At 41.6% G+C, this 21,925-nt stretch overlaps 1 protein-coding gene across 13 annotated transcripts in view; it reads left to right on the top strand.

Moving 5' to 3' along the window:
* LOC127562560 (UDP-glucuronosyltransferase 1-6-like) overlaps window positions 1-21,720 on the top strand; it is an 83,230-nt gene extending 61,510 nt beyond the window's left edge. For 10 of the 13 annotated variants that reach the window (XM_051998394.1, XM_051998390.1, XM_051998391.1 and 7 more), the window contains exons 2-5: window positions 14,081-14,212; window positions 15,450-15,537; window positions 17,577-17,796; window positions 20,078-21,720. In XM_051998394.1, the coding sequence (XP_051854354.1) occupies window positions 14,081-14,212; window positions 15,450-15,537; window positions 17,577-17,796; window positions 20,078-20,375 (738 nt within the window). In that variant the 3' untranslated portion in view covers window positions 20,376-21,720. Of the gene's footprint in view, window positions 1-1,685; window positions 2,565-8,485; window positions 9,353-10,476; window positions 11,364-14,080; window positions 14,213-15,449; window positions 15,538-17,576; window positions 17,797-20,077 lie in introns of those variants that run through there. The other 3 variants (XM_051998387.1, XM_051998399.1, XM_051998398.1) reach the window with 3 other exon arrangements.
* Window positions 21,721-21,925: the final 205 nt, after the last annotated feature.

The raw sequence follows: 21,925 nt of genomic DNA, 5'->3' as shown, positions 1-21,925 counted from the left end.
AGGAAGATGCAGGCTCAAGTCTCCCTCTGACCCAAGGAGTAATAAATCAAAGCCTATTTCTGTCCAAAAAGGCTGAAATGTTAGTACAGCATATATCAAGAACAGGAGAAATTTGGGTCATGTGAGCACATCATCTTCTCTTTGTGAGACATAAGCAAATGTGATGTGTAACACATGCTAGAGACTTTGAGAGAACAGATTGCAGAGTTCTGAGAAAGACTTAGAGGATCCCACTCTCTAAATTAGGGCCTAATGGCTGAACATAGGTGGCTCAATGGAGCTTGGAGTCTTTCAAGAATTAAATTCAGAGAGAAAACCAAAGAGAAAGCTAAAGAGGAAGGAGGAGAAGACCAGTGCAGAAAGTGAAAGAAGGAGAGACCGCTAGAGTGCAATGCAGAAGAAAAGTCAAGTCAGGCAGGAACAAAACCACATAACGAGGGAGTAAGTGAGAAGTGATGCAGAACACTCACTGGAGAAAACTGGGCAAATCATTTTGGAGAGCAATTTGGAACTACTTTCAGAAAGTTATCAAACTGTGCATTCCCTTTGATCCAGCAGTGTTGGTATTGAGCCTATATCCCAAAGGGATCTTAAAAGGGGGAAAGAGACCCACACATACAAAAATGTTTGCGGCAGCTCTTTCCTTAGTGGCAAGAAACTGGCAAAAAGTGGATGCCCACCGATTGGGGAATGGCTGAATAAGTTATGGTATATGAATGTTATGGAATATTTTTGTTCTATAATAAATAACCAGCAGGATGATTTTAGAGAAGCCTGGAGAGACTTAGATGAACTGATGTTAAGTGAAATGAGCAGAACCAGGAGATCTTGTACATAGCAACATCAATATTATATGACGTTCAATTCTGATGAACATAATTCTTTCCAAAAAGATGATTGATGCCAGTTTCAATGATCTTATGATGAAAAGAGTCATCCACATTCAGAGAAGATGTCTGTGGGAACTGAGTGTGGATCACAATATAACATTCTCACTCTTTTTGTCATTTGCTTGCATTTTTTTTACTCATTTATTTTCCTTTTTATCTGATTTCTCTTGTGCAGCAAGAGAATTGTATAAATGTGTTTATATATAAGATTTAACATATATTTTAACATGTTTACCATTTATTGAATTGCTTGTCAGCTAGGGAAGGAGGTAGAAGTAAGGAGGAGAAAATCTGAAATACAAGGCTATGCAAGCATCAATGCTGTCAAATTATCTTTGCATGTGTTTTGGAAATAAAAACCATTATTTTTTTAATGGGCAAATCTGGGAGGAGAAGCAAGGTGGCAATAAGAGTGGGCAGCCCAACTCCTGGCCAAATCTATTCCCTTCTCCCGACACCAGTTTTTGTTTGGTAAAATGGGGATTGGATGAGATGACTTAGAAATCTCGATCTTGTTATATAAGTGTTGTCAAGAGAGTTTTGTTCTGAGTACATTTTTGGTCCAGAGAAGGTGAGCTCAATGGATAGAAAAGAGATATTGACATTTCTTGTAATGATTAATCTAAGGAAGTCAATCCTATATGGAAAAAAGCAAAAGTTCAATCTCTCTTCCAATTGCCTTTTGTCTCATTAAGTTTGTGGCTTCCATGCCCACATAAAGATAAGGCCCAGTTACCAAAGCTGCCAGATTGTGACAGAGGACAGAGCAGAGTTTAAAGTTGCTTTCTCGGGGATCCTAGATTTGCCCAGATGGCCAGAGGGCCGCGATCATGGCCCTGGGCTCTGGTGAGGCTGGCTCTCTGTGCTGCCTGCCTGGGCTTTGTCCAAGGAGGGAAGCTGCTGGTGATCCCCATGGATGGCAGCCACTGGCTCAGCATGCGGGAAGTGGTTCAGGAGCTTGGTCTGAGAGGCCATGAAAGTACTGTCGTGGCCCCGGAGCTCTCCATGCAGATCAAAGAAGGACGGCACTACACTCTGAGGACCTTTCCAGTAACTTTCAGCAAAGACCTTTTCCAGGATATGGTGCAGAGCAGTCCCCATAAACTATTTGAACTGGAATCTTTCCTGAAGAGATATTTTGATATGGCCACATTGTTGAAGAATATCTTTCATATGTATGATAGCTTTTGTAGAGACTTAATGTACAACAAGGACCTGATGAAATCCCTGGAAGAGACCCACTATGATGCCGTTTTAACCGATCCCGCGAGTCCCTGTGGAGCCATTCTGGCACAGTATCTGTCCATTCCAGCCGTTTATTTCTTGCGAGGAGTTCCATGTGGCTTAGATGCTAAAAGCACTCAGTGCCCTGACCCAGTCTCCTATGTCCCCAGAATTACCACAGAAAACACGGACCGGATGACGTTCCTCCAGCGGGTAAAGAACGTTCTAAACGCTTTGCCCCAGCATGTGGTGTGCCCTATGCTGTATTCGACTTTTGAAAGCCTGGCTTCAGAACTCCTCCAGAGAGACCTGAGTATGGCGGATATCCTAAGTCATGGGTCTGTGTGGCTTATGAGAACAGACTTTGTGATGGATTATCCCAAACCGGTCATGCCCAATATGATCTTCATTGGGGGCATCAATTGTGCCAATAACAAGCAGCTCTCCCAGGTTGGTATGTGTACCTTAGCCAGCCAGTCAGGGACACATTTGGTTTTCTGGTTTTTGAGAGAAAACATGACTGTTTTTAATTAGTGTCCAAAAGTGAGGTGATCCGTGGTGGTCCCATCAAATCATTATAAGCCCTCTACCATCTCCTGAACTGAGTGGAGCTACAGAGACAAATTTGAGATGCTGGGAGAGTTGGGAATTTGCTTGCCAACAGCTATTTGCAGTGATTTCTTTGTTTCCTCATTGATTTTCTACCAAAATCTTTTGAGTCAAAGGAAATCGGGAAAGCTTGAGCTAGTTCGAGATCTACTGCTCTGTGGGAGCCCCCTCTGCCTATACAAGAGATCCCCTTCCACCTGTCTTCCACAGCATCTCTACTCTCGTACTAATTGTCAAGTCCTCCCCAATTATCGGCTATTTCCCCGTTGCCTACAGACAGACTCGGCTCTCCCCACTCTTCCAAACATCCTCCTCATTTGATCCTTCCCTTTGGTGATTCCTGTCCTGTATCTGTCTGAGGTTCTGTGGCTAATTGGCTTGAGAAGGTCTCCCCCTACAAGTCTCCTCCTCCTTTCTTCTCTTTCCTTAACTCAGCAGCCTCTTTCAGCCCAAACTGCCCTCTTCCAGTTACCAATAACCTCCTTATTGCCAGGCCCAACGATGGCTTATCAGACCCCATCCTTCTGGGTCTCCTTCATCATCAGTCTCCTCCTCCTTTGCTCTCCTGGTTCTCCTCCCTCCCTCCCTGATCCTCATTTGCTGGATCACCATCCAGGCCGTGCTCCTTACCACGGGTGTCCCACTAGATTCGGGCCTGGGCCCTCTTCCCCTTGTTCACTGAGCGATCCCATCGTTTCCCATGGTTTCACATCCTGTCTCGAGGCTGATGATTCTCACATTCTCGATCCCGCCTTAACCTCTCTGCTGATCTCCAACAGCCCATTGCACATGTCAGGCTGGATGTCTCCCGAACGTATCATGTTCCAAGCAGAACCCCCTCTTTCCCTCCAAACCATTCTCTCCTCCTAACTTTCCTGTTACTCCCCAGCCTCCCAGGCTGTTATCCTTGAGTGTTCCCTCTCTTTCCGTTCCACCCACCCCCCCTTAATCCATCTGGATAATGACGAGTCCTGTCAGTTTGGCCTCCATAACATTTCTCCGTCCGAATTCTCTTCGTAGAAGCTCTCCCCCTTGTCTGCCACTATCTTGGTATCTTGCTGTTTGAAAGCTCAGGATCCCAATGCCTCGGCACTCCTAGAGGGGAGGATGCAGTCTTGTTCGTAACCCATAATATCCGCCAAACCTGCCCCTGCAGGACCCCGGGCCTGTCCCCTGCTGCTGCCCTCATACCCACCATTCAGGGGTCTCCATCCTGCTTCCTCACTGGGAGGGAGAGAACAACACGATACCCACCAGAGCTCCCTCCCAAAAGCCCTTTTTATACATTCTCTCACTGGCGCTGGCTGGGATACTTATCTCCATCTGCACTTGAGGAAACTGAGGTGGATTTGTCCAAGCTGGCAATTGTCCCCCCAGTCCTCCTGAGGCCATACTCAAGAGCCAGCCCAAGTGCACCACCCCTAGCCTCGGGCCAATGAGCTGGGGGAGATGGTGATGGCCATCCAGAGGCCAAAGGGAACCCATCCTTCCATGACCTTGGCAAAAGGTTTGTTTGTTTTTGTATCAGTTCTTTGGGGTGGAAACTCCCTCTACCTAAACCAGTGGCAATTCCTTCTCACTCTTAGCCGTAGATAACTGTTTCAGAAGCGGAGCCCCTGAGTGGCAGGCCATTGTTAAGCACCTGCCATAGGGCGGGCACTGTATTGGACTGAGGAGCAGAGGAAAGCCTCATGAAGCAGGTATGAGCTGAGACCTGAGGGAATCAGGAAAACCAATGAACAAACAGATACACTTGCCCCTGTGGTTCTGATGAGGACCCCACTTGGGGCGCCACGCTGTGAGTGTGGGGGAGGGGAGCCCATCCATGCGAGCCGCTGCAGTGGGTGCCTTGACATGTGAAAACTATGTGGAATCCTCTCGGTCCAAAAGGGATCCTGTGGTCATTATTCCTAAGGCGTCATCTCTTTGACTTGTTGGATAAAAACTTTCCAAAGTCTTTCCCAAGGAAACACCTTCATGGCTCATCCCTCCACTTCTGAAGGTCTGTTGAGTGAAGGGCTTGAAGCATGTAAAAAGTCCCAGAGGCTGGAGGGTCATCATGGTGGGGATGTGGAGGAGGGAAGAGAGGGAGATGTGGGCGTGTGAATGGGTGGATATGAAGTGTGGGGCTGTGGCTACATATCACCTTTGCCCCATGCAACCAGTGTATGACCCTTCTTGACATTTGCCATCAAAGAGAAAACACGTTTCTTGACTTTTGAACCTCATAGTAGATTTTCATGTGGGATTGGTGAATAACCTTGTTCCTTAGCAACTATCAAAAGAGTCCAAGTTTTTTCTAAAGTTAGATAGCTGTTAGCTTTTACTTTGATCCTGTAGGCAGTTTTTCCCATATCTGCCAGGTATCAGAGGGTTGTAGAATTTTATTTATTCAGGGTATTGTAGCCTACCCCCTTCCCAGTTTCCAGGGAAAAGTCATCAGCTCAAAAACATTTTCCTTTAATCTCTTTTTCAACTCTTATTGCCAAAGCTAGCATTTCTAATACAAGAGTAAATAGTAACGGTGATAGTGGGTAGCCTTGTTTTACTCCTGATCTTATTGGGAATGGTTGCAGTTTGTCCCCGTTACATATAATGCTTACTACTGGTTTTAAATAGATGCTACTGATTATTTTAAGGAAAAGTCCATTTATTCCTATACTCTCAAGAGTTTTTAATAGAAATGGATGTTGGATTTTATCAAATGTTTTTCTGCATCTATTGAGATGTTCATATGGTTTTTGTTAATTTGATTATTAATATGGCCAATTATATTGATAGTTTTCCTAATATTGAACCAGCCCTGCATTCCTGGTATAAATCCTACTTGATCATGATGTATTATCCTGGGGATGATTTTCTGTAGTCTTTTTGCTAATATCTTATTTAAGATTTTAGCATCAATATTCATTAGGGAGATTGTTCTATAATTTTCTTTCTCTGTTTTCAACCTACCTGGTTTAGGTATCAGTACCATGTCTGTGTCATAAAAGGAGTTTGGTAGGACTCCTTCATTCCCTATTTTTTCAAATAGTTTATAAAGTATTGGGGCTAATTGTTCTTTGAATGTTTGGTAGAATTCACATGTAAATCCATCTGGTCCCGGGGATTTTTTTTTAGGGAGTTGATTAATAGCTTGTTCTATTTCTTTTTCTGAAATGGGACTATTTAAGCAATTTACTTCCTCCTCTGATCATCTGGGAAGCCTATATTTTTGGAGGTAGTCATCCATTTCACTTAGGTTATCAAATTTATTGGCATAAAGTTGGGCAAAGTAACCCCTTATTATTTCTTTAATTTCCTCTTCATCAGTGGTAAGTTCTCCTTTTTCATTTTTAAGACTGCCAATTTGATTTCCTTCTCTCCTTTTTCTAATCAGATTTACCAAAGGTTTATCAATTTTATTGGTTTTTTCATAAAACCAACTCTTAGTTTTATTTATTAGTTCAATAGTTTTTTTACTTTCTATATTATTAATTTCTCCTTTTAATTTTAGAATTTCAAGTTTAGTAATTGATTGGGGGTTTTTAATTTGGTCTTTTTCTAACTTTTAAAGTTCCAGGCTCAATTCATTGATCTTCTCTTTTTCTATTTTATTCAAGTAAGCCTCTAAGGATATAAAATTTCCCCTTATTACTGCTCAAAAATATTTTCATTAAGAAGCATGATTAACTCAATTCAATTCAACCAATCAATTAGCATTTATTAAGCTCCTGTTGTATGCCAGACATCCTGCTAAACACAGGAGTTACAAAAAGTTAGCAAAAAGTCTGTGTTCTCAGGGAGCTTGGATTCTAAGGAGAGATCAAATACATATAAATCAGTATGTAAAATCTATATACAGCTGTACAAAGCAATTACCATGTGCCAGCTTTTGTGCTGTGTGTGGGAACGTGACCAAAATAAGGACTGTGCTCAAAGACTTCATTTTCATCCAAGCAGCTCCATTAAGAAGTGCTTATTTGTACTTGCCAAGATCTTTGCTAGGTACCAAGGATGCAAATACAAAAGGGAAATTTTTCCGCCCTCAAGGAACTTTCTCAGTCAGAAATGTTACCATCATTGTATACAAGGTCCAGAAAGGGTCAGAAAAGCTATCTAGTGGAAACCAAAGTCCCCAAAGGCATTAGCTGATGTTCACCTGCATGTGACACGGGGCTGAGATTTCAGCGATTATGGTCTACAGGTTCTCTTCCGTCTCCCCAAAAATAAGGGGTGGGAGGATTCATGGAAAGGTGTTTGCAACCCAGAACAAGAGCTAAATTATTGGGAAATGTTTTCTTTGGGCAAATTACAAATTGTGATCCATGTGCTTCCGCCCCTTGAAGAGAAGGCACAGGAGACATTCTATCTAGTCAGGATGCATGACTCTGATGGGTTTGGGAGACAAACTTTCAGAACTGGCATCATGCCCAGACTACAAGGGGGATCTGTCATTTTATCAGCAAGGGTGCTCCTTGTGTGGGAACATCCTCCATTGACAGAAGCCACATCACCCTCGGTGACTTCAAAGATCAGCCCTAAGGACTTTCTTGAGACATTTAGATCTTAAATGACTTGCCAGTGTCCCCCAGTTTGAAATATCTGAGGTATAATTCAAACTGAGGTCCTCTTGCCTCCCGAATCAGAACATTCTCTCTTATGTCCTTGACTTTGGAGATCTCATACAATCCAACAGAGAGTCAGTGTCGCACGGTGGACCTCGGTCCAAATCCTGTCCCTGCTACTCCCTCACTTGGGTAACATTGGGCCTATCACTTCATCTCACAGTTGCCTCACATGAGATAAACTAGCTGGACCAGCTGATTAAAAGGGCCCTTTCAGCCCCAAATCTATGATCAGAGGATTGTCAAGTCTTTGCTCTTTGCATCCAATGTCTTGGTTGCTGGGGATCTCTTCCACTTGACCTATCAAAAAGGGCTATTAACAACTCTCTTAATTTTGGTTCTGACTCCAGCGGTCTATGAGGCATCATCAAGGAGCCAACATAGGACCAGCCTGGAACTACATAGATTTTCATTTTTTTATTTTTTTTTTAAATTTAAATTTTATTTTATTTAATAATAACTTTGTATTGACAGAATCCATGCCAGGGTAATTTTTTACAACATTATCCCTTGCACTCGCTTCTGTTTAGATTTTTCCCCTCCCTCCCTCCACACCCCCCCCAAGATGGCAAGCAGTCCTATATATGTTAAATATGTTGCAGTATATCCTAGATACCATATATGTGTGCAGAACCGAACAGTTCTCCTGTTGCACAGGGAGAATTGGATTCAGAAGGTAAAAATAACTCGGGAAGAAAATCAAAAATGCAAATAGTTCTCATTCGTTTCCCAGTGTGGAACTACATAGATTTTCACAGAATGTTAGACCTCCACAAAAAGCTACCTCTCGCCAGGATTCATAGAACCACTTGGTGATGAGAAACTGGGAATGTGTGGCAATCTCTGTTACTGGGCAGAATATCTACAGGGATAAGGATCGATAGCAATTTGGGGGTGGAAAGCCCTAATGCAGCATAACCATCATATTGGGCCAGCTTGACACGGGAGGACACTTAGAAGCCCTGGCACCTTTACCACTCTCCAGCTTTCAAAAGTAAATTCCTTGCTCTTTGTAGTTTACCTTTTATAAATAAGGGCAATCATGGAACTTGGCTAAATATTAACTTGGTATACAGATACAAGGAAATAGAAAATTACAGGGAGATTAAAGCTCAAAGATCTTTGATCTAGAGAGGAGCGGTCTGAAGCAAATGGTAGATTGAGGGAGAAATGACTGCTCAATATTCCAGGGCTCTGGGACTCTTCCTTTGGGTGTCCTGTTTGAGGTGGGCAGAAGCGGGGAAGTTGCTGGTGATTCCAGTGGATGGCAGCCACTGGCTCAGTATGCGTGGGGTCCTTAAGGAGCTGCAGGTCAAAGGACATGAAATCGTGGTCATCGCCCCTGAAGTGACTGCTCTTATCCAAGAAGCCACATTTTATGACCTCACACGGTATCCAGTGCCGTACAGGAAGGAGGATGTGGAGATCAGTTTTCGATGGATTAAAAATGATCCCTTTGAGAAGTTAACAGTCTGGGAGACTTTTTCCAGAACAATGGAAAGGATGAAAAATAACTCTGATTTGCTTTTTACTGCCTGTTCCCATTTGGTCTACAATAAGGAGCTGATGACCCGCCTGGAAGAAATGCATTTTGATGCAGTTTTCACTAATCCGTTTCTTCCCTGTGGCCCAATTGTAGCCAAGTACCTCTCTCTTCCTGCCGTCTACTTTGGTCAGGGAATGCCATGTAACCTCGACTTGGTCAGCATGCGATGTCCCAACCCCTCCTCATATATCCCAAGAAGCTTCTCTGGCAACACAGATCACATGACGTTTGGACAGCGGGTGAAAAACATGGCGCTCACCATGGCACAAGTCTTTCTTTGCGATTTTGTCTATTCTCCCTACGAGCGTCTCGCCTCTGAACTCCTTGACAGAAAGGTGACCATCGTGGACCTTCTGAGCCATGGATCGATCTGGCTGCTGGAAAGTGACTTTGTGAAGGAGTATCCCAAGCCAGTCATGCCCAAAATGGTTTTTGTTGGGGGTGTCCACTGTGTTTATAAAAAGCCGTTATCGCAGGTGGGTACTTGAGCAAATGGATTCCCTTTCTTTTGAGCCTCTCAATTAAGTACTTGTTCCAGTGCCAACTGCATGCCCAGTGCTTTGCTTGGCACTCAAGATACCAGTATGAAAATGAGAGACTCCCTGACTTCAGGAAGCTTACAGCCTTCTCAGTAGATACAGTATAATCACAGATAAGTAAATACAGGATGCTTATAGAAAATAGAGTATAATTTTCAGTGTGGGGATGACACTACCATCCAGTAGCTGCACATCCCTGATGCCCACCTAAATTCTGGTTTTTCAGAATCATGGGCCTGTCTAGGACAGAACTCCCTATCTTACAAACCTCTTGGCTAAGTTAATCAGATTAATTGACAATTAGTAGTCTTTATTAATTATATAATATGATGACATGTCGTATTAATGCTTGACAGTATTTAAAGTGTTCTCAGCCACATTGGGTTTCAGCTGTACCTGTCTAGATGCCCACTCCTCCCCAGTCAGTCCGGGAACAAGCACTGATTAAGCACTTACTATATTCCAGGCAATATGCTCAGCACTAAAGACACAAAGAAAGTCAGCAAGAGGAACAGTAGTCCCTGCCCTCATGGAGCTCTTACGGAAAGACAACATGCAAACATCTATACATAAGCAAAATATGCATGGGACAGATTGGAGGGAATCTCAAAAGCAAATCACTAGAATGAAGAGGGACCCTAGATAGCCCAGGGTCCATGCAGTTAGTGCTCTGGCTTACTAGAATAGACCCAAATTCTGAAGCCAAAACTCACATACTAGCTGTGCATTAACTGTCTCCTCGCTGGAGTATCTCGTAGACCCCGGGTAGAAATCACTCAGAAAAGGTATGGGAGGGCTGGGATTTGCCCTATGGAGGGAGTTCCCATATGGATGAGTTACTAATCCCTTGCAGTCTAAGGCCCAGCCTGCGCTTTCACATCTGAGCATCCCAGGGGAGAGAGCAGCAGATAACGCCTATGTTATCTCAGTAAATCTGCACTCTTGGGCACTCTTTAACTCCTACGTGACTTGACTCTTTGTTTTCCGATTAAACATTAACTTAGATTAGTCCCTGCAGGAGAAGTAGGCAGAAGCACTGGGCAAAGTACTTGCAGGGGACCGGGCTTCCCGTGGCCTAAGTCAGATCGCCGGGGAGATGTCTGGAGGACGGCAGCCTCCGTACGCCCTACTTCTCTGGACTTGTTGCTTGGCGGCGGCCGAGGGGGGCAAGTTGTTGGTGATTCCCCATGACGGCAGCCACTGGCTCAGTATGCACGGGGTCCTTCAGGAAATGCACCAACGAGGACACGAGATCGTGGTGGTCGCCCCTGCCGTGACGCTCCATATTAAGGAAGGGGCGTTTTATAACCTCACGCGCTATCCCGTGCCCTTCCAACAGGAAGATTTGGAGGCCCACTTCCGTCAGATGAATCACGAAGTTTTCAAAAAATTACCATTTTGGAAAAGTTTTTTCAAAACACGGGAGAGATTAAAAACCGCTGCAGCTTTTCTTCTGTCAATCTGCTCTCACCTGGTTCACAACCAGGAGCTGATGACTGAGCTTGGGGACGAGCACTTTGACGCCGTGTTCACCGACCCTTTCCTGCCGTGCGGCCCGATCGTGGCCAAGTACCTCTCCCTGCCCGCCGTCTACTTTTTGCACGGACTGCCGTGCGGTCTGGACTTTGCTGCCACACAGGGCCCCTGCCCTCCGTCCTACGTTCCTCGGGGGTTCTCTCTGAACACCGATCGCATGACGTTTTTGCAGCGAGTTAAAAACATGCTGATCACTCTAGTCCAGGTTTTTCTTTGTGATTTTGTGTACTCCCCGTACGTGCACCTGGCTTCTGATCTCCTAAAGACAGAGGTGACTTTGATGGAGCTCCTGAGCTATGGATCCATTTGGCTTCTGAGAAGTGATTTTGTAAATGGGTACCCCAGGCCTATCATGCCCAATGTGATTTTCATTGGGGGAATCAACTGTGCTTATACAAAACCGTTATCTCAGGTGAGTGCCTCCTGCCTGAGAGACTTGCTCTCTGCTTGCCCATTGTACTGCCGGGGTTCTCGTGGTAGCTCGGCTTGGCTGAGCAATAGCCTAAAGAAGTCCTCAGATGGCAGGGTCGTGTTCCCATCACCCTTAGGACAAGTGGGCATCGGACGGGAAAAGTTACCCCTCTGAGGTTTGTGGACCAGAGCAAGCATTAGGACCCCCCCCCCCCGGAGCTGCTTTCCCTCGGGGGTCTGCCTTGCTTAGCTCAGGCACTTGGAGGAGGCTGGAGTTTTCTCCTCCTCTGTTTTAAAGGCTTCCTGTGTCTGTTTGTGCAGGTGTTTATGCGTAAGAAAAAAGCTTGTAACTTTGGCTGAATTTGGCTTTGGCTCCAAGATGGGACCTGGCTGTCGTCTTGGTGACCCCGTGGACCACAGTGTCCTCCTGTGCCAGTCCCTTTTTCCTTTTACGTGCTCTAGAATGGGGGTGATCCCCTTCTCCTCTCTGCCTCTTGCTCAGCCCTCTGTTCAGTGAGTCAGATATGGAGGTATCCCTGAGGGCCCAGCGTCTGGCCAAGCATGGAGCGAGATTCTGTGGCCCAAAAAGTGCCTTCCATTCCCATAGATTCTATGATTCTATCAGGTCTGCCCCATGATCGATGATAGTCGTCCAACCTTGCAGGCTTCTATGACAGAAAACTTGCTACACAGTGAGAGAGACCCTTAATTTTTTGGTGCAGTTCAAATTATCAGGAAGTTTCTTCTTAGATTGGGCTCAAACTTGCCTCCTTCTGACTTCCCCATCCATCCTAGTTTTATCATTTGCTGGTAAAATCTAAGTTCCTTAGGACCACAGACTGTTTCTTTGCATTCCCAGGGCCCAACATGGTACCTTTTACAAGGTAGCTGCTTATGAAGTGCTTCTTGATCAATTCTTTGTTTCTTGGGATAACAAGAACAAAGGAAATCCTTCTTTTAATATTTGAAGATAGCTGTTATTTCTGTTCTTCCCTCTTGCTTCATAAAGCAAAATAGCTCCAGTGAGCTAGTCCCATCCTCAGAGGCAGGATTTACAGGTTCCTCATCATCCTGGTATTTGCCACATTCCAGCATATCATTCTCCCTTACAAAGTGAACAGTGTTCAGAATGGGGATTTGCCTGGGGAACAGGGACTGGGCTTTATTTACTTACTAGGTGAGTATTTAATTTCTGAGACCTTTTTTTCATCTAAAAAGTTAGAATTCACCATCCTTATGGATTTGTGATGAGATTTAGATAAAATTGTAAAGTATAATAACTCAGTGCTAGTCTCATCTTCTGATGACCTCATTAACTTTTCACACAATGGACTCTGATACCTTAGGACATGCTGTGATGCAATAAAGAGCATTAATAAAACATCTTTATTTTAAAATATTGAAAAAGTTAACTGGGAATGGGAATGGGATGAACTCTCCATAAAACAGAAGCAGAGAGCAGACTGGATAAAAAGCCAGAATTTTAGAATATGTTGTTTACAAGAAATATATTTAAAGTAGAGAGATACATACAGAATAAAGATAAAAGACTGGAGAAAAATCTATTATGCTTCAGTTGAATTTTTTAAAAAAGAGGTAGAGATCCAGATCTCAGATTAAGCAAAAGCAAAACTAGATCTAATTAAAAGAGATAAGGAAAGAAACTACATTTTGCTAAAGGGTACCATAGATAACGAAATTATATCAATACCAAACATATATGCACTAAATGGTATAACATCCACTTTCTTAGAGGAGAAGTTAAGAGAGTTGTAAGAAGAAATAGACAATAAAATTATACTAGTGGGGGATCTCAACCTTCCTCTCTCAGAACTAGATAAATTGAACCACAAAATAAACAAGAAAGAAGAAAGTAAATAGAATTTTAGAAAAGTTGGATATGATAGACTTTTGGAGAAAATTGAATGGGGATAGAAGGGAATATACTTTTTTTCCAGTGGCATATGGAACCTACACAAAAATCGACCATGTATTAGGATATTAAAAACCTTAAAATCAAATGCAGAAAAGCATAAATAACAAATGCATCCTTTTCAGATCATGATGCAATAAAAATTACATGTAATAAAGGACCAGGTGAAAATAGGTAAAAAAAAAAAATTAATTCCAAACTAACTAATCTAATCCTGAAGAATGAGTGGATGAAACAACAAACCAAATTACATATAAACAATTGATAATTTAATTCAAGAGAATGACAACAATGAGACAACATACTAAAATTTGTGAAGTGCAGCCAAAGCAGTTATTAAGGCAAATTTTATATCTCTAAGTGCTTATGTAAATAAAATAGAGAAAAAGATCAATGAATTGGGCAAAGAATTTAAAAAGCCAGAAAAAGAACAAATTTAAAACATCCAATTAAATACCAAATTTGAAAATTTTAAATTAAAGAAGAGATTAATAAAATTGAGAGTAAAAAAAAACTATTGAACTAATAAAATGTTGAAAAAGCAAACAAAAAAGGTACAAGTGAATGGTTTACTTGTGGGGAAAGTTGATTTAATCATCATGGAAGAGGTTGGCATTTGTCAGGATTTTACTGACCACTGTTTCATTTTTCTCAATCTGTGGTCTCTTTAATCACATTGCCTTTTTTTCCTTTTTCAGAACCAGGTTTTTTTTATGGATGTAGAGACGAATATTGCACCCAGATTGTATGACATGCATTAAATATATGCTTTCTTCTTGTTTTAGGAATTTGAAGGCTATGTGAATGCTTCCGGGGAACATGGAATTGTGGTCTTCTCCCTGGGCTCTATGGTCTCAGAAATCCCAATGGCCAAAGCCATGGAAATCGCTGAAGCTTTGGGCACAATACCTCAGACAGTAAGGACAATATTCTGCTATTCTTTTTTGTCCCTAGACACAGCTTAATCCCTGGATGCCCAAGATTCAGATGGTTGTTTTTACTAGAATAGGGGACTGACTAGAATATTGGAGTTTTACTATAAAGCTCTCTTCCTTCACTTCCCAGTCAGGTTTCATTAAGTTTAATCAAAGGTCACTTAACTATTGTCCTTACAAGAGTATTTTAAAAATAGGACAGAGTAGTCTTTATTGTACAATTGTTTTTCTTGAATACATTTTGGATAGGACTAAAAAGTTGATTATTTAGTAAAAATATCAGATTGGATGGACATTATGGCATCTCTTTAATGGAAAAATATCTGAATAGCATCATAGAAGTCTAGATTTGTTCCTGGAATATAACTTAGAGGTCATCAAGGATAATTCTCTCCCATTTTACAAATGAAGAAACTGAGACCCAGAGAGATGAAGGACTTGACCATTGTCCCACAGGTAGTAAGTAACCAAGTTAAGAGCCCTAATTCCTCTGACTCTAAATCCAGTGTTCTGTACCCACTAAATCCCATCCCTAGGAACTACAAATTCTTTTCTTGTCATTTTCAAAATATTTTGGACCATTTACGAATCAGAGCCACTTTGGGCGTTTTTTGTTGTTATTATAAAAAATGTTCAATTTAATGGTGGAATGTTGCCCCAAAGGCAGAAAGGTACATTCAAGATCACACAAGTATCAATCAAGTGGCAATCTGGGTTTTGAACCAAGGTCCACTGACTCCAATTACAACAGCACTTCTTTCTTAAGAGTTAAAAATTACATCCATCCTGAGAGGAAAATGTCTTCTAGAATGAGTCAAGGATGCATGCCCAAAGGAGGTGGTTAAGAGGATTGGAACAAGTTATTGATATATTATGTGTGGCTTCCATACCAATTCCAAAAGCTTCAGGGAAACATGATGATAACTCTTTTTATCCCAACCCTTGTCCAGGATGCTTTGACCTGGGCTACCATAGCAATAAGGAGCAGCTGTATCCTCAGACTCTTCCAGAAATTAGCCAGTGAACCCAGGGATCTGATTTCTTGCTTTAAGAGCATGAGTAGGAGATAGGCCTTAAACCATAGGTATATTTTATTTTTGATAGACTGGATGAAGTCTCTCTTTATTGATCTCGAAGCCTTAGTGGCCGCTGCTTCTGCTACTGTGCTGAAACTGTGTCATGGGCTTTTCTCGGATTCTTTCCTTTTTGTTCCCCCAAGGTATTGTGGCGGTACACTGGAACACCACCATCCAATCTGGCCAAGAACACCAAGCTTGTGAAATGGCTTCCGCAGAATGATCTACTTGGTATGTGCTCATATGTGTGGTGGGGGAGCAGGGGCAAAGCATAAAAGTTAAGGAGGTTAAAGTCATTTCAGCAGATCATGTCTGAATGATCATCTGTAGACAGAACCAGGGACAGCTCTACTGGTTTTTCATTGATAAAGTACATGCAGAATCACAGAATCCTCAGAGATGGATCCCCAAGGCCAGCTAATACAGCTGTAGAAATCCCTTTGATGATGACCCTTATAAAAGACCATTTCTTCTTTGACATAAGACATAAGGTTATCCCCATAACCTCCCAAAGATCCATTTCATTTAGTTTTTCCTGACTTTAAGGATGAATTGCATGGTTCTGGACCAACCAATGGGCAAATTCCTCTTACCCAGGCTATCCTTCACATATTTGTACAGCTCTCATACACTCCTTGGGGGTGTTCTCTTCTCCATTTCCATAATTATTCCTGACATAATATGGACTCCAAGCCATTTACCATCAAGGTCATCTTCCTCTGGATACTCTCCAGCTTATCGTCTTCATTCTCTAATGCAGCACTCTGGGCAGAGTCCTGTCTTCCAAATGAGGTCTAATAAGGATAAAGTTCAATAATGCACTAGAAATTTGCACCAGCTTTTGGTTAACTCATTTGGAGCTTGTAATCTATAGAAATCCACAGGCCAAAAAAAAAAGATATGAGGTCAGTGGTCTAGTCTAGTTGGACTAGACGGATTCATTCTTAAGATTCAATGACTTTCAACTCTAGAACTCTAAGAGCACTGAAAGGATCACAAATTAGATGATGGTCATAGGCTGTGTGTGGGATCAGAGAGGGTATCCAGTAGGTGGGTTTGATTGCTTGATTGAGTCAGAAAGAGGACCATAGTTGAGAATCAATAAGGTTGAGAATCAATAAGCAAGATAATAGCTCAAGGTCAATTTTCCTGAAAACCTGGGGACAATTTGCCCAAATTAGTAATAAAGAGAAAACATTACTGTTGTAACATCAAAAGGACTCAGTCCAATATCGATTGACCCAGCTGACACATAGGGGTATTACCTTTATAAGATGGCCTTTAAGTAAATTAGTTGCAGCAAAAAGGTGCTATGGGGTGGTGCAGAGGGTCTAAAAGTCACTAATCATCAAAGGAGGATGCTGGAATGGTATAGAGAACTCCCAGAAAGCTAGAAACTTCAGTAACTGGGATGTTTCTCTCCTCTTCAGATTAATCAAAGGTGCATTTAAGCTTGAAATCATGAGAAAACACAAAGTCCTGGCACAATTATTGGGACATTGTGAACTTTAAATAAGATTGAGTTCCTAGAAACTAACATGCTTCAGAGATTAGATCATAGAAAACAGAAACCAGAGTTGGCTACGGAACAATGTTTTTCATAATGACATACGGCTTAAAGATATATAAGCAACATGAGTACTCTCATTAAATGGTTCTGTTGAATTATCAGCAACCCCTTCTCCTTATTTTCAACCACCACTAACCATTTGTTGTGCTGGTCACGACAGAAAGATATATTTTAAAGCTCAGAAAAATCTTCACCACCGCCCAAGGGATGGTCATCATCTGGAAGAGTTGTAGGCTTGGGCATCTGGATGGTGGATCGAGTGCCAATCCTGCAATCAAGAAGATCTGGGTTCAAATCTGATTTGACTAGGTGTGTGATCCTGGACAAGTCATTTAACCCGGTTTTCCTCAGTTTCCACGTCTGTAAAATGAGCTGGAGAAGGAAATGTCATAGCATTCTAGTACCTTTTCCAAGAAACCCCAAAATGGGTCCACAAAGAGTCAGATTGAACAACAATTAGCAAAGTCTGTCATAGAACAGATGAATGGATGAATAAAATAACTTGTATAACACCATCATAGGGGCCAAGCCTAGTAGTATTCTCCAGTGTTTGGTCAATGAAGTATTTTTTAAAGAAGAATACTCTGATTTCCCACAATAGACAATAGTAGCATTGGCCATTTATAATGCCTTCAAATTGTGAAGTATTCTCTTTCCTGAAAAGCCATCGAGAAATTCTTTCTCTCTTTTCCTTGCTAAGGCCATCCAAAGACCCGGGCATTCATCACTCATGCCGGCTCTCATGGGATCTACGAAGGACTCTGTAACGGCGTGCCAATGGTGTTGATGCCTTTGTTTGGAGATCAGATGGATAATGCTAAACGCATGGAGTCAAGAGGGGCAGGGGTGACCCTGAATGTCCTCGAAATGACATCTGCCGATCTCAGCAAGGCACTGAAGACCGTTATCAATGACAAAAGGTAAGAAAGTATTTCAAGATGGCGTGGCCATTTGCTGCTGACGCTTTTAATGCTGCCGTGCCCCTTCTTAAAGCAAACCTAATTTATGCAACTCTAGAGTCTAATAAGGTAAATTGGAAAGCAATCATTCATTTCGATTGTATTTTAAATTAATAACCTATGTGGTTTTTTATATATTGTCACTATCCAATAATTCCTCTCTAACCCCCAAAAGAAACTTCCCTCAAAACAAAGAAGTATTCAAAACAAACCTCTTTGAGCAGGGATGCCCTCTATGACTTCCTAACAAGTGGTTCTAGTTGGCGAGTGGTAAGATCAAATACTTGATGACCTCCTGGAAATTCCACTGCCTTTAGGATGGCTGTAAACTGGCACCTGGAAATCTGCTGCAATATGTTTCCCTCCCCTGCTCCTACTTCCACCCTCAGGGACCAGGCAAGACAAGGCTAGTCTCCCTTCCATGTGACAAACCTCAAGCCTTGAAGGCAGCTGTCCCATCTCCCCTAAGTTTTAAATTCTCTAGGCTAAATGATGCTCGGTTCCATCAGCCAACTCACATTCTAGTGTTTGGTATTTTGTTAGTGTCTTTCATGGACCTAAATAACCAGCCTGGGCACGCGAGGTTCCTGATCCGATCTGTCCAGGGGATCTCATTATAGACACTCTGCTTCTAGCAAGGCAGTCCTTTTCAGCTTTGTTTTGTTTTGTTTTGTTTGACTTCCATGTCACACCCTTAAGTGACGGACAGCAAGCAATCCATAAGCTTTGAGGGCCCTTGGCCCATGGTTTAGTCAAACCATGGTTTAGTCACCAATCAGTCCTGTCTCTTCTTTGATCTTTCATTTGCCAAACACAATTTTAAAAGCCCTTTTTTGTTGTTCTTTGAGTTAACCAACAACTTCCTTTTATTGTAGCCTCTAGGGTGCTGTCATGATTCACCCAGTGCTTTATCACTTTTTTTTTAAGTTTCCTTCCATCACCATGCCTCTGTCTCTTCTTCTATCAATCCCCCAACACTTTCTACCATAGTTTACCACCTCAGTTTGTAGATTTTCTCACGGGAGTTGATTTCTTGATATATACTCAATAAGTTGTTGAACTATATTGAATTGAATATATAATATTCTTTCATCCTCCTTTATCTACTTTTCTTCATTTGAATAAGTTACATCCTTCTACTGTTATATTCCAGTTATGTCACTTCTCATTAATTAATAGACCCGCACATTTCTGTTTAGGCTTCCCCACCATTACTTTCTTCTTATTCAAAACCTTCTAAATTCTGTGGTATCTGACTCTGTGGATATATGTAGTCAACTTTCTTCCTCCCTCACTGTTTTTTGTTTAACTCCTCCTTTGAGCAAATTCACAAATTTTTAGCCAGTTGTTTTTGGCTTTCATTAGATATTGTTCCCTCCCAGGTCAAGTCTATCATTCCTAAATTTTAATCTACTGTTTACAAATTCAAATCCTGTTCGGTGATGTTGTCTTTTAAATTGCTTACCTGGTTGTGTTTGATAAGCAGTCACAAGGTTTCTGCCAAGGCCCTAATGGATAAATTCATTAATCATATCATATCATAATATGATCATAATAATAATCACATCATAAATGATAAATCAACTGCCTCCAGCTGTTCTTTGTGTTAGAAGATCTGGAGTAACCAGCTTGATTCACTGAGTGAAAAAATAACAATCTGAAATCACAAGGCCTGAGTTTGAATTCTGCCTCTTATTCTTAGTGTATGAGGGACCATGGACTGGTCACTTCAACTGTCTAATCCTCAATTTTCTCTTTTGTCATAATTCCCAAAGATTCCACCTACCACCTGATAGCTCTTTCTTTAGATTTTGTCTGTCTGCAGCTAATCCTTTGCCGGCTTGGTGTCTTTTGTCCATCTGTCAATTTATCTCAGAAGTTATTTCTGATTTTAGTTTTCCTTTTGGAAATGGGTCATCCCCAGGAGGATGTGAATCCACCATCCCTGGAGGTCTTCAAGTGGAGATTGAATGATTATTTCTTGAGACTCTTTTGATGTGATTTGTGCTTTGGGAAGATTTATTAGTTGACCTCTTCAGTCCTGTAATTCCATGATTCCATAATTCTTTGTTTTTTGGTATCTACGAACCTAACTTCTTGTGAAATGAAGAAATTGAAAACATCTAGGAAAGAAAGTCTTGTCTTCTGGGTAGCTTGGTTACCTCCAGAGTAACCCAAAGAGGTGATAGTTCTCTGTCACTGAAGGCTTTGTATATTAATCTACCTTTTTAACATTTTTTAGCTACAAGGAAAACATCATGCGTCTCTCGGCTCTTCACAAAGATCGGCCAATCAGTCCCCTCGACCTTGCTGTGTTCTGGGTGGAGTTCGTGATGAGAAATAAAGGGGCCCCACATTTACGACCTGCTGCCCATGACCTCAACTGGTTCCAATACCATTCCTTGGACGTCATCGGTTTCCTCCTGGCTATTGTGTTGACTGTTGTATTCGTTGCTGTGAAAAGCTGCATGTTTTGTTTCCGGAAATGCTTTGGCAAAAAAGGAAAAGCTAAGAAAGCCCCCAAATCTAAGTCTCATTGAGCCACACATTAAAAATTAGGTGAAATTTTAGTCCTCTGGATGGATTCTAAAAATGTACCCCTATGAATTTCATGAATTACACAAGTACAAAGATGTATATATGCATTCTCATGTATACGAGTCAGTTTCAAATCAATTTTTGATAAAAAAAAAATCTCAATCTTATTTTGTTGTTTATGGAAATAGGACCCGTAGAGCTTTAGAGTCTGAAGATGAATGTTTAGTCCAATTACTTCATCTTACAGCTTAGGAAACAGAAGTGGGAGGAGGGGAAATTTGGGCTGAAGATGAGTCTTAGATGAGGCTTCTGATAGTTGCCTTCTCACATAGAGGAGTGATTAGTTGCACTCTGCTTGACCTCAAAGGATAGAATCAAGAATAAAGGGATCTGGAGGAATTACATTTTAGGTCAGGGTCAGTAAAATCTTCCTAATGATTGGAACTATCCAACAGCAAGGGACTGCCTCAGGAAGAAGCATTCACTGAGGCTTTCCAAGTCAGCCCTGAATGAGCAGTGTCCAGAGCATTGTATAGATACAACCTGAGATCTTGGTCCATATACAAGGTAGATTCGATGACCATTGAGGTCTTTTCCAACTCTCAGATTCTATGATTCTAAGACCTTCTCCAGAATCACATGGCTAGTTTGCCCTGAACTGGAGCAGAAGCCAGGTCTTTCTCCCTCTCAAGACACAATGATTAGGAAAGTTAGGACATAAATGCAGAACTTGTTCTCCTCCATTCTTCAGGATTCTAGCTTCAAGGATTTTGCTTAATAAAACTGGAGAAGTCAATTATCCATTTGGAGTCATCATTTTTTAACTGGAAAATTCATACTGCATCCCTTTCAGGTGTCTTTCTAATGAGTTGTGAGTGCTAATCATTTTTTGTATTGTTAATGCATCCCTGCTTATTGTATTGTTAATGCATCCCTGCCACTTCCTCTCTATTTCAGCTTCCATTTCCTTGCAAAACACCTGGATGCTGTTGGGTTTGGGCTCTTTCACTAATAATGCATGAGATCAAGATTCATGCCATCCTTTTGAACACAGGAAAATGGGCACAAAATCCTCATCATGTTGGGAATTAATTATACCATGCCCCTTGAAGGAAATGGGCTGTTTTTGCATTGCAAGACCAAGATATATCAGGGCAAAAAAAATGCCATGTGGCACTCCACTCGTCCAAATGGATCAGAATGTTATCAATTATCCATGAACTATTTAGCAAATATATAGCTATATTTATCAAAAATGTATATAATATATTTAGCAAAGTTCCAAGTTATATTGCTCAAAGCAAGACTAAATATATGAATAAATCCCTTCTAATGATTTTTCTTGGAGTCTTTTGTTTATGAATTGATTTTGCTTTTGTGTACATCCTTTGAGCTTCTTTTCATAACCATATAGTCACTGATTGATTCAACAAACATTCATGGAATAACATCAGTCCTAATGGAGTTGCAGATTCTTGTGTGCATCTGCAACCTCAATGATGTGGATCCTCCTCCCTCTTGCCAAAAGTCTATCTTTCCCAAACCCATCCTT

The sequence above is a fragment of the Antechinus flavipes genome, chromosome 4, assembly GCF_016432865.1.
Source record: "Antechinus flavipes isolate AdamAnt ecotype Samford, QLD, Australia chromosome 4, AdamAnt_v2, whole genome shotgun sequence".
NCBI classification, from domain to species: domain Eukaryota; kingdom Metazoa; phylum Chordata; class Mammalia; order Dasyuromorphia; family Dasyuridae; genus Antechinus; species Antechinus flavipes.
This window is presented reverse-complemented; position numbering and strand designations above follow the sequence as displayed.